General features: G+C 29.5%; 1 protein-coding gene across 3 annotated transcripts; it reads right to left on the minus strand.

The window, feature by feature from the left end:
- Positions 1-8,973: 8,973 nt before the first annotated feature.
- CLH1 (chlorophyllase 1) lies at positions 8,974-12,470 on the minus strand. Of its 3 annotated transcripts, none has more exons than XM_020347764.3 (3): positions 12,212-12,470; positions 11,098-11,371; positions 8,974-9,858 (listed from the first exon to the last, which is right to left on the minus strand). In XM_020347764.3, the coding sequence occupies exons 2-3, from the start codon at positions 11,365-11,367 to the stop codon at positions 9,169-9,171; spliced, it is 960 nt and encodes a 319-aa protein (XP_020203353.1). In that variant the 5' UTR covers positions 11,368-11,371; positions 12,212-12,470; the 3' UTR covers positions 8,974-9,168. The 3 variants fall into 3 exon arrangements, with proteins under 3 accessions (XP_020203353.1, XP_029125183.1, XP_020203352.1); XM_029269350.2 differs by having other exon boundaries at positions 11,098-11,404; positions 12,212-12,466; XM_020347763.3 differs by having other exon boundaries at positions 11,098-11,395; positions 12,212-12,464.
- Positions 12,471-12,697: the final 227 nt, after the last annotated feature.

Raw genomic sequence — 12,697 nt, forward strand, 5'->3', positions numbered from 1 at the left:
GTTTACTATTCATATATTTATATATATGTATGTTATTTCTTTTCACTAGCTTACCCTTAGTTGTTTCCATGTGGTTTGGACTGCGATGATCATACTATGTATGGGAGCAGTGCAGGGTTAGGTGCAGGGACGGAGCCAGGATTTCAATACTGGGGGGCCGAGAATAAATAATATATAATTTATAATAAATGAAAATTAAAGTATCAAAAGCATATAAAAAAAAATATAAAAAAAAATTAAAATTGTTGGGGGGGGCCGTGGCACCCGTAGGTCCCCCCTTGGCTCCGTCCTTGGTTAGGTGGGTGGCTAGTGGTGAGTCTGCATTTGGCAGGCGGAGCTGGATCCTTGTTGATGCTTTGTTATTTTCAGCTACTTGGTGTAGCCGTTGATAATGTATTTTGTTTCTGTACACTCTAACTCTAGTCGGATAGGGACTTTGTATATATTTATATTCTAGACCCTATATTTATATACTTGTCCTTTCTATCTGGCGTTTCCGGTGTACAGTGGTGTGTGTAGTGACCAGCCGGGTCGTTACAATTATTAGTTAAAGAAAAAAAAATATAAGTCAATTTATATCAATTATAAATGTATTTATCATTTATTTTGGAATTACACATAATGTTATTTTTTTATTAAAAAAATTATTATTTTTTAATTTGAAAATCATATTTTTTCTTAGTTCATTTTTTGAAATTTTTTTTATTTTAAAAAAATTAAATATACATGATATTTAAGATATAATTTGAAAGTTAAAGTCAAATAAAAGATAAAAATTTTCTAATTATTGATACTTAAATTAATAATTTATTATTTTTAACATTATAAAGATAATGTTATATTGTATAAAAAATTATATGTATCACTTATATAAATAAATAAATAAAAGTTGATATTCAAGTATGTCATTTTAAAAATATCTTAAGAGAGGTCACTTCAATTTTTTCTTTATCATATATAACATTTTTATATAGTACTGTATCAATTGACACTAAACTTTTTAATGATTTTCCTCTGAAATTATGCGATTGTTGTTGTTGTTGTTTTTTTTAAGTCATCTTCCATTTTGTTAAAACTTACATTTGAAATTTGAAACATAGGTTCGCCCTATAAATTGTGTCGTTAACTCCAGAGTACAATTTCACATAAACCCGTGACATTGGTTTGAAAGAAAATAGAGAAAAATAAATAAAGAAATACACAGTCACATTTTAAGTGATTTTAAAATATCATACATTAAAGATATTTATTTGAATTTTTTTAAATGATGAAAATTTTATAGGAGATTTATTTTCAAAGTAAAAATTTCAAATAACTCAAAATGAAGAAATCTCATATAAAACATGAAATGATATTTGCATATGATGAAAATTGAATTATTTTATCCAAAAATAAATTTAAAACGCAAGAAATTTGAATATTTTTATTTGAACAAAAATTTTAAAAGTGTAAATTTTTTTTTAATAAAATGGTAGATAAAGAATGACATTCTGAAAATTTCAAGTAAAAAATCCGGTTAATGATATATTATTGTCATATCAAACACTTATATCTATTTAATAATTAATCAAAACTTAATAATATTTACTTTAACCCAAAACTTTACTTGTCTAACTAATTCAACAAAGAAGAGAAAAGAATTTAATTGAAATCATTAAAAACTTTCATACTATTTTTTAAAAGCATCAAAACACCACATTTCTTTTATTCTCATCTGTTATTATACAAAGAAAATTACTACATACAATTTCTCTTATATAAAAGAAGATTAAAAGCTCAAGTATGTGCATCATATGAGATTTTCATGATAAACTATTATAAGTATTTTTAACAAAAGAAAATAAAAATATATATATATTAAAACTAACTTATACATAAATTAAAATAATTTTTTAAAAAAATTATATGATAAATTTTCATAAATTAACTTATACATAAATTGATTTTAACTTATAAAAAAAAAAACTTGCATTATTTCTCCTTCCTAATTTTTTCTCACAAAAGTGATTCTAAATAAATTTTTCTAGAATGAATAAAATAGTTAAACTTGCTAGGCTAGACTGAATTTCTTGATCCGTTATAACTTTTGATTCACACGGACTCACGGAATTTACTCAAATAAGTCCCACAGACATTTTTTCACCTCTAAATTTAGTAATTTACCCTAAAACACCCTTAATTTCCATTAAGAAATCCATCATTTTCTTTCTTCCTTCTATAACATCCTTTGTGATCACTTATTAATTTCTTCAAAATAATTTAATAATTTTAAAAAAATTGAAATGCCTTCTTTTAATCAAATTGAAATGGAGAGTGTCCTAATTAATTAGCTTGTCGCATTTGGCAACCAAATAAAATTAAAATTCTAAAAATAGCACCTATTAATTAAAAACGTGTTTAAGATAATAATGACATATTATTCTCATATCAAACACTTATATCCATTTAATAATTAATCAAAACTTAATAATGTTCACTTAAACCCAAAACTTTACTTGTTTAACTAATCCCACAAAGAAGTGAAAAGAATTTAATTGAAGTAGTTAAAAATTTTCATACTATTTTTTAAAAAGCATCAAAACACCACTTTTTTTTATATTTTTTATTCTCGTGTCTGTTGTTATACAAAGAAAAATACTAAATACAGTTTCTCTTATATAAAAGAATATTAAAAGCTTAAATAAGTGCATCATATGAGATTTTCTGGATAAACTAATAAAAAATATTTTTAAGAAAAGAAAATAAAAAAGTATAATATTTTTTATACACTAAAACTAACTTATATATAAATTAAAATAATTTTTTTTGAGAAATTATACGACAAAATTTTTATAAATTAACTTATACATAAATTAATTTTAACTTATGAAAAAAAATTTGTATTATTTCTCCTTTCTAATTTTTTTCTCACAAAAGTGATTCTAAATAAATTTATCTAGAATTATTAAATGACTTCAACTTGTTAGGTTAGACTGAAGTTCTTAATCCGTTATAACCTTTGATTCACACGGACTCATGGAGTTTTCCCAAATAGGTCCCATTAGTGACGGATCCAGAAAATTTAGATAGTGGGGTAATAATTATTTATATATTTATAGTACTAAAAATTTTACATGTAATTTTTAAAGGTATAAATATATATTGTAATTATTTTTTACAAGCTTTTATATCTATGTTTACGATTAATGATGAAAATAAGTTAGGTCAGACTATGTTATATTATAATTTAGTAGGTTTGAACTTAACATTTTTTTTAAAATACATGTCTTAAATATGACTTATTTATCTAGACATTTTTTAAATATTTGATTAGAATTACAATACTAAAAATATATTTTATAATAATTTAATACTAATAAAAATATAAAAATAAAAATGTTAAATTGTATAAAAATCAAGTTTAATTTATTTATGATATAAACATATTTTTAATATCTAATATAATATTTTAGATGATAATTTATTTTAAAATATATTTTATAATAAAAATTCTAAATAGAATATAAATCTTCCAAAATCTTTCCCATTTTAATTTTTTTAATCAAAGTCTACAATCTTACAATCTTTACTATTTAATTTTTTTTAATCAATGTAACATAAATAAAAAAACACAAAAGGTGAATATATATCTTACAAATTTTATTTTATCAAAAATTAAACTTTTTAAAAAATTAATTCGTTATTAAGGAGTATTCTTTATCACATATAAGAATTAATCTCCTTTGAAAGTTTGATAAATATCAAATAAATGAACAAACCTTTTAAATTTATATTTTATGCATGTGTGTGGGTGCGTGCGTGTGTGTGCGCGTGCGTGCGTGATTGCGTGTGTGTGGGTGCTTGCGTGCGTGTGTGTGCGTGTGTTTAGGGTTGTCCCTGGGTCCCATAGACATTTTTTCACCTCCAAAATTTACCCTAAAACACCCTTTTCATTAAGAATTGGTAGTGGGGGCATATGCCCCCACTCTCTTGTACATGGGGCTGTCCCTGGGTCCTATAGACATTTTTTCACTTCTAAAATTTACCCTAAAACACCCTTTTCATTAAGAAATTCATCATTTTCTTTCTTCCTTAACATCCTTTGTGATCACTTATTAATTTTTTCAAAAAAAATTTAATAAATTAAAAAAAATTGAAATGCCTTCTTTCAACCAAATTGAAATGGTGAGTGTCCTAATTAATTAGCTTGTCACATTTGACAACGAAATAAAATTAAAATTCTAAAAATAGCAACTACCTATTAATTAAAAACGTGTTTAAGATACTAATGTCTATGAGTCAGACTCACAGTGAGACTACCTATATCAGTGAAAGAACAAAACTAAATTATGACCTTATCTTCCCTGCAAACCATAAATGAATGATGGATCCCTTAATACCTGTTGCTGTATCACTTATGGATTTCTTTTTTCTTCTCATATTATCCAAATCAAGATATAAGAATTTGCCATAAAAAACTAATTTATTTTGTATAACTTATATGAAATTTATAACATGTTTGAATTATATTTTGTAAGCAATATGATTTTGTTCAACGCTTGTAAAACAAAAAATGTTTTTGGTTTAACGGAAAAATTATTAGTATTTGTTTGTTACTTCTTCTCAATTTATGTCTTAAGACTTAAAATATGTCTAGATACAACATAATTATTACGATTTTGTTATGATCAAATTAAGATTATTTTCTCCCGTATTATAAATTTGGTTCTTTATTTTTATATGTTAATGAGATAACCTTTTATTTGTATTTTTCTTCTCATGCAATTACGTATCTTCCTTGTTATGAAACATATGAAAAATTTAATCAATGTTTTTATTTAAATAATTATGTCATTAAAGAAAATTTTAAACTTCTTATTTAATTATTTTAATCAATATTCAAAATATTTCAATTATGTGAGACCTCATTCCTTCCGCAAGCCTTTTCCACCCTTATTCTCTTTTCTTTGACTTCCCACTTGCTCTCCTTACCTTCTTCCCCTTTTCTTGATATCTCAAGGTAGCTGTGCTGAGTAAGCTTGGATTTTGCTAGCTGATTTTTGGAGTTCTCTCTTGTTCTTCCGTGTTCGTTCAAGCTCTCTTTCGTCTTTCTCTTCCGTTCGTCCCGTCCCGGAGCTCGGATTTCTTCACCGAGGTAAGGGAAGCTAGTCCTTTGCTTTGTTTGGCCGAAAATGAGTTCTAAGAACTCTTTGATGGTAGGGTGTTTGCTGCATTTGAGCTGAGAACGGTTGACATTGCTGATTTGGGGGCCTTTCGGGTTTTTGGGGTTTTTGAGAATTTTGGGGAAATCCTTGAATCATGATTGCATGTGAGAAATGAAGTGTTTTTATTGATCTTTGGTGAATATGGGAACTTTTGGCTGGATTGCATGCTGGTTTTATGTTGTGTTTTGCAGGATTTTGGGCAAATTTCGAACTTGGGGATGGTTGCTGTTGAATTCGCGCTGGGCGCTGTTCTTCGCGCCGGGCGCGTGACCACCAGGGGACTCCATTTAGGCGAGCCCGCCGGGCGCAATGCTGTGTGCGCTGGGCGAGCTTGCAAATGGAAGTCTCTGGTTGGCCCGCGTCGGGCGTGACTTGGGCTGCGCCGGGCGCGATATCACTGGTGACATGTTTTGGGTACTATGGAGCCGCGCTAGGCGCGGGGTTGGACCCGCTGGGCGCGGAGGCTCTTTGGGAGTCTCTGCCAAGAGGGCGCTGGGCGCAATACGAATTGCGCCGGGCGCGAGACCTTAGTAAGTCTCTACCTTCCCCACGCTGGGCGCGGGTTAGGCCGCTGAGCGCACGAGACTCCTTGAGTCTCTGCCAGGCAGGCGCTGGGCGCAATTTGGAATTGCGCCAGGCGCGTGAGAGCCTTGGTGCTCTCGAGTTGAGTCTCGTCGGGCGCGAGCACTCTTGCGCTGGGCGTGATGGCCCCTGGTGCTCTCGGGTCGGGCCGCGCTGGGCGCGACCTCGAGCACGCCAGGCGCGGAGGGGATATTGAAACATATGCTGTTGGCTGTTGAATTTTGCTGAACTTGTTAATCCATGTTGTTATGTGCTGAGCTAAGTTGTATTTGATGAATATGTTGTGATGACTAAGTGATAAAGCCGAGATAATAATATTTAGCTGTATTAGAGGTGTATGGTTGAGCCGAAATTGATGAATATGATGTGATGACTAGCTAAAATTGCTGTTTGAAGATGTTGAGCTGTGTTAGGTGTATATTGCTGTAAGATGCTTAGATGTGCTGTAAGACGATAGGCTGTGCTATTAAGTTGAGCTGTGCTGAATGTTGTTCATGCTGATAGACGCTGCCAATGTCGTGTGATAAAAAGTTGTGTTATGCTGTATGTTGTTAATAATGTAACGCTGAGTTGTGCTGTGTGATGCTAATGCTGAACCTTGTTATTTGAGTCGAGCTGAATCATATGCTGATAGTTATTGAATTATGCTGAAATTGCGGAGCTGAGATGTAATTGATAAATATGTTGTGCTGACTAGATGTAAATGCTGAAAAATAATGTTAAGCTGTAATAGATGTATATCGCTATGCTGAGCTGGGCTGTTATTGATGAATTTAAATGCTGATTTATAATATGGCTATGCTCTAGAATGATGAACTGAGTTGTGAGTAATAAGCTGTGTTGAAGACTACTTAATTGTGTTGTATGCGGATTTTGTTGTGTTGTGCTGTGCTGTGAGCTGTTTTGCTATTCTGTTTATTGCTGAGATGTATGATGTGTTTAGCCACTATTGTGGTGCTGTTATAGCCGCTATGTCGGTGCTGTTAGCCACTATCGTGGTGCTGTAATAACCGCTAGCTGGTGCTGATGTGTGCCTAGTTGAGAGGCCATTATAGCCACTTGAGGTGGTGCTGATGTTGCCGCTAAGCGGTGCTGTTATAACCACTTGAGGTGGTGCTGATGTTGCCGCTAGGCGGTGCTGTTATAACCACTTGAGGTGGTGCTGTTGTTGCTGTTCTACAGTGTTGATGTAGCCACATCGTGGTGCTGGTATTGATGCGTGATATAAGCTGTGCAGATGAGCTGATACTCATAATGATGAAATTTAATTACATTGCTATGTATCTATTTGTATGCTGATTTTTAATTACACTAGCTTACCCTTTCACTGTTTTTCCATGGTGTTTAGACTGCGATGATCATACTGCGTATGGGAGCAGAACAGGAATAGGTGGGCGTCTAGTGGTGAGTCTCCGGTGGACCTTGGAGCTGTTTTGCTTGTGTGGATATTTTGCTGGTACCTACTTGGGATAGTAGCATTTGGTTGTAATTTTCTTTGGTACACTTTAACCCTAGTCAGACTAGAACTTTGTATATTTATATATTCTAGATCCTATATTTATATACTTGTTCTATCTGTCTGGAGTTTCTAGTGTGCGATGCCGTGTGTAGTGACTAGCCGGGTCGTTACAAATTAAGTATGATAAGATATTTGTAAATTAATTATCATAAAAACAATATTTTATTAACTAAATTAATTTTTAAAACTTTGTAAATTAAACGTTAAAGTTATATATTTATATTTAAATTTATACTTTCCGGTTTCCATTACTAATAAAACAAGTTTTATTTTTTTAGAGAGATAATGCGTGTGTATGTACTAAATTGAAATTTGATGAGTTGCTTAAACTATAATTGAGGTATTCATGAACTAATGGGAAGGTGTTTCCTCATGGAAAGAGAACGTGTCCATTTTGTGCAGTGTAACCTTATTCCCACAAATTTCCAAATTTTATGAAAATTCTATTATTTTTTCAAACAATGGATTTTTTTTTTCTTTGGTTCATTGTCTTTTAATTTATACTTTGATAGTTGGTATATTATGATAGTTATATCGCTCTGAAATATTTAGAATAAATTGTTAATTAAATATCCTGATTAATCAGGTGAAATAAAGGTATTTTGTGTCTTTTTATATTATTTAAAGAATAAATATAAAATAATAATAAACTTTTAATAATAAGAATATTTGAACAATTTTTGAGTACGTAGTTATAATTAATAAGGATAATTTTTTTAAAAATAGTAGAGAAAGAAAGAGTGACATGAGAGGCAATTTCAAGAATAAAATTATAAAAAAAATGCATATACTAAATAAATAATCTGATTATTAATAATATAGATTATTGATTTAATTACAACGCTTGACTAAATGATAATTATTTCCTATAAAAAATAACAGATATTCATAATTTGATTATTTTATGTAAGAATGGTAGTTGACGAGTCAAGTTTCATTTAGTGTCTAATAAAGGTCAATTTAATATAAATAACGAAATATTATATCATTATTGAAAAAAAGTTAAATCCATTTTTAATCTTTATAATTTTTTAAATGTGTAATTTTGGCCTTTTATTTTTATTTTATTATAAATTTGATATTATAATTTTTAAAATTAAACAAAATTAGTTCACAATTAACATATATATATATTTTTTAACTAATGTCCATAAGTGATACTAGTTGTAGTTAATTTAACCACGTACAAAAATAACAATATTAAATTTAAAAATGAAATTATTTGAATAGATAATAAATTATAATTGAAATAGAAAATAATGTTGTTCTTTACAAAGAAGTAAAGATACTAAGTAATTGACATGTAACATTGCTAACGGACATATCAATAATTTTATTTAATCTTGGATGATATATTAATAATAGATCAACATTATTTAATTTTAAAAATTAAAAAATTATAATAAGATATTTTAGAAACGAAAAGTGAATATAAACCTTAAAAAAATAATCATGGTCATTCCATGGAACTAAAAATCCACGAGATAAATTTGACTTTGGAAACCAATTGTAACCAAGTGAACCGACATTTATACACACCCTTGTTGCTTCTATACATGTTTACTATTTGAGAAAGTGAAAATGTAAAAGGACTACAACCGGTATAACAAATAGACTCTAACTCTAATAAGTTTGATTGAAAGAGAAAGAAAAGTAAAGAAGAAGAAGAAGAAAAAAAAAATCAAATTCAAATTGAAGGAAAGGAAAATGATGTCTTTTTATTAACATACACAAATATTTTATTTTATAAAAACTAATAACAAACAATTTTTTTATTGAGGGATCTAAAACTAAAGTTTTAGTAGTTTTAGCCCTTGTATCAAACTTTTTTTTTTTTTTCTTCTTCCAAGCAAAACCTAAGCTTTAACTTGGGGCTGGTAAGTACACTACATGATCAAGTTTGGTAGGAGCATGACTAGGATCACCTAAAACAGCTTCAAAATCCTTCCACTGCCCATTCAAGTGTGCCCTTAAGAAGGCCACAACCAAGCCTCCGACGGTCCTTCTCATGAGGTCCCTAGGACCCCTCCCATTCCTACACAAACACTTGGACAACACTGTCCCAACCACCCCTTCTGTGTCATCGTCCAACATGTCCATGTGACCAAAATCCGAAGCCACAAAATGCGCACGTGGGGGTTTGCACTCATCAAAAAACTCCCTATGGTTCGCCCCTTCAGGAGCACACGGTGGGGCCCAACACTTACCCTTTATTGGGCCCAGCCCAGTTCCGATGACAGCAACGGGCATGTCCAAATTGAAGGATCGAGGCACACGCGTGAGAATACGAGGAAGTGTTTGGCAGTGTTTGGAAAATCCAGCCACAGGGTCTATGCCAATAAGTGCTGAAAATTTGAGGGTGGTTTTGGCGTAACCAAGTGCAACGGCAAAAGCTGTTTTTCCACCCTTGCTATGACCTGATAGAACTAGTTTTTCCAAATTTGCTTCCACGTTCTCAGGAAGCAGAGGTTGAAGCCCCTTCGCCAGCCAATCCACCACTTTTCCTGCCAATTTCACTTCGCAAGGTCCAAACATTGGCAACCCATTGCAAAACTAACCATATGAGAAAGATGAAAACTCTGTTAGAGAAATCCAAGAACTAAAATACCTTTTGTAGATCAAAATTTTTTTTTTTTCCCACAATTTCATACAAATTCATTATATCTCATAGGTTTATAAACGATAACATATATAAAAAGGATAAGTTGATTTAGTGTATAAACAATTTTATCATTAAGTTCTTAAATAATACAAATTAATATTAAAATTAATTATTTTTACAAATATAAAACTCAAACTTGAGATATTAAAATTTTAAAATTTTAATATAATATCAGTTGATTTAATAAATATCAATAATCTTTTAAACATTTTTATTAAATAAAATATAAATTCATAAAATACTCCAACTTTACTAATTAATTGATAAGATATATAAACGTGCGCGATAATTACCAATCTATGAACTTTTTTCTAGAAGAACCAATCTATGAACTAAACCGTATATATAATATATACTTTAGTTATGAAGAACATTGACATCAGAAAAAAAAATTTAATTTATATAAAATAAATGAGTTTTGATTTTGAACTATATAAAAAATTATCTTTATTTTTATATCTCTAAGATTTAAAATCAATATTTTTGAATCTTATGAAATCAACAAATTTTAGTTTTAATCTTAAAAAATTAAATTATTTTTTTCTAAAATTTAAAGTCATTAATTATGGCTCCAAACAATTCTTTTTAAAGTGTCATATATTGACATATATCTTAGACAATTGTAGGTGTTGTTGGAAAAAAATCATTAAACCTTCTAATAATTAAACATATAAGTAATTAATAAAGATACATAACAATAAAAATTTAAAACAATAATGGAAAAAATGAAGAGAAATAAAAAATAAAGAAAATTGTATTATACCAAATTCAAAATCTGAATATTTTATGATAAGAACTAAAAATAATATATTTAAATATAAAATTATTATAAAAATATTGGTAGACAAGCAAATGACATTTTTTATGCAAAAATTAGCCAAGGAATATAGAAAAGACAAGAATCAATATAGAATTAAAAAAAATATAGAGAAGAGTTTCTCATATATAGCATTTCTTTAATTTTCATACAATTTCTGACACCTTGCTTGGAAATTGGTATTCAAGTAATAAGAAACATGGCGCGTTGAAAAATGTTTTGTTTAGTTTTATTAGTAAAGAAAATTGTATAGAAATGATTAATGGTGAGTAAAGAAGAAAAAATAGAGAAAGTGAAGAGTAGATATAGTTACCAGTTGAGGAGCGACAAGTATGAATCCATGTGAAACTATGTGGGCTAGGAGCTCAGAGTAGAAGTTATTGCGAACACAAAAGCCATGGCAGAAGAATATTACAGGGTATGCGCCAGGCAGTGTTGGTGTGAAGATTAGCAATGGTTTTGGAGGTGAAGAGGAATTGGCAATGGATGAATCAACGTTCACTTTCTTCCAATGGATATCTCCCTTTTCAAAAACATCTGTGCTGCCACTGCCCATTACTGCTTCCCTTCTTTGGGCCATCATCAATCTTCTCACACCAAACACTTTGCTTCTAAGAATACTACCATTCAATTAATTACTTCTATTCTAATGCATATATATCTCTTCAATATTGCAGGTGTCCTTGTCAGCTTTTTCTTAAATTGTATTTATACAACTAGTTTGTAATTGTACGTAGTTTAACAATCTTAAATTGTATTTATATAACGAGTTTTTTTTTTATATCACATATAACTTAGAAGTTATAAATAATTGTCTTAACTTTCTAACAAAATTAAGATAAATTTGATAGTATGTATATAATTCTAAATATTGTGCTTGAACCACAATCATAGAAGATTTTGGGTTTAGGATTTTCTTAGTAAACACACCAATTTTGTTGTAATATATTTTCAAAGTATGAGTTTTCAATCCTCAGGGACTTAAAAGATATATTGTAATTTTGATTATCCTAACTAAAACTTGCAAAAGAAAGGAATTTCACCTATCTTTTTCCTATGTTCTCCTAAGATTATTTATATATGAGTTCTATCACTCAATATTATTGAATTCTCTAAACTAAAGTTATTCTATATCAATTTTTTGCCTTTAAAAATTCTAAATATTCTAATTTAATAAATGATTCCTCCGTTTGTCAAATTAGAGTCCTTGCATTAAGTATGAGAATTTGTTCAACTAATAACTCTAAATCTATTCTTAGCATTTAGAATCATTAGAGGATTTGATTCAAAATAGATATTTAAATATTTTTCAACTAAAATCTAAATTAAAGATTAAAATATGATTGATCAGTTCACTTTAAGCATTAAGAATAGAATAAAATCATTAATACTAAATAAAAGGATTACAAAAGAGTTAGACAAAATACCTTCGATCCCAATATAAGAAAGGATTAGCTACTCAACAATCCCAAATCCATGTCCCAAATGACTCTTGAAGTTGTTCTTCTCCTCAACACTGATTTCACTTTGTTCTTCTCTATCTGATGATGATTATCTCTCTCCTCATCTCTTAAATAGGTCTAGGAAATAAAATAGAGTAAGTATGAAAGAGACAAGTTCCAATTTGCTGAGCCCTTGAGGATAAACTACTCTTTGCCTTTCTAGGCCAAATTCGCTCAACTTTTTTGCAAATGACTAAGTGATTTTAAAATATCATACATTAAAGATATTTATTTGAATTTTTTAAAATGATGAAAATTTTATAGGAGATTTATTTTCAAAGTAAAAATTTTTAAAAACTCAAAATGAAGAAATCTCAAATAAAACATGAAATGATATTTGCATATGATGAAAATTGAATTATTTTATTCAAAAATAAATTTAAAACGCAAGAAATTTGAATAGTTTTAGTT

Source organism: Cajanus cajan, chromosome 1, assembly GCF_000230855.2.
Source record: "Cajanus cajan strain Asha chromosome 1, NIPB_CcT2T_4, whole genome shotgun sequence".
Classification (NCBI taxonomy): Eukaryota; Viridiplantae; Streptophyta; class Magnoliopsida; order Fabales; family Fabaceae; genus Cajanus; species Cajanus cajan.

Excerpts from the sequence above, each read along its gene's own strand:
- CLH1 (XM_020347764.3), bottom strand. The coding sequence starts at position 11,367 with ATGATGGCCCAAAGAAGGGAAGCAGTAATGGGCAGTGGCAGCACAGAT. Across the intron at positions 9,859-11,097 it reads TACTTGTCGCTCCTCAACTG|TTTTGCAATGGGTTGCCAAT; the intron begins GTAACTATATCT and ends TCATATGGTTAG.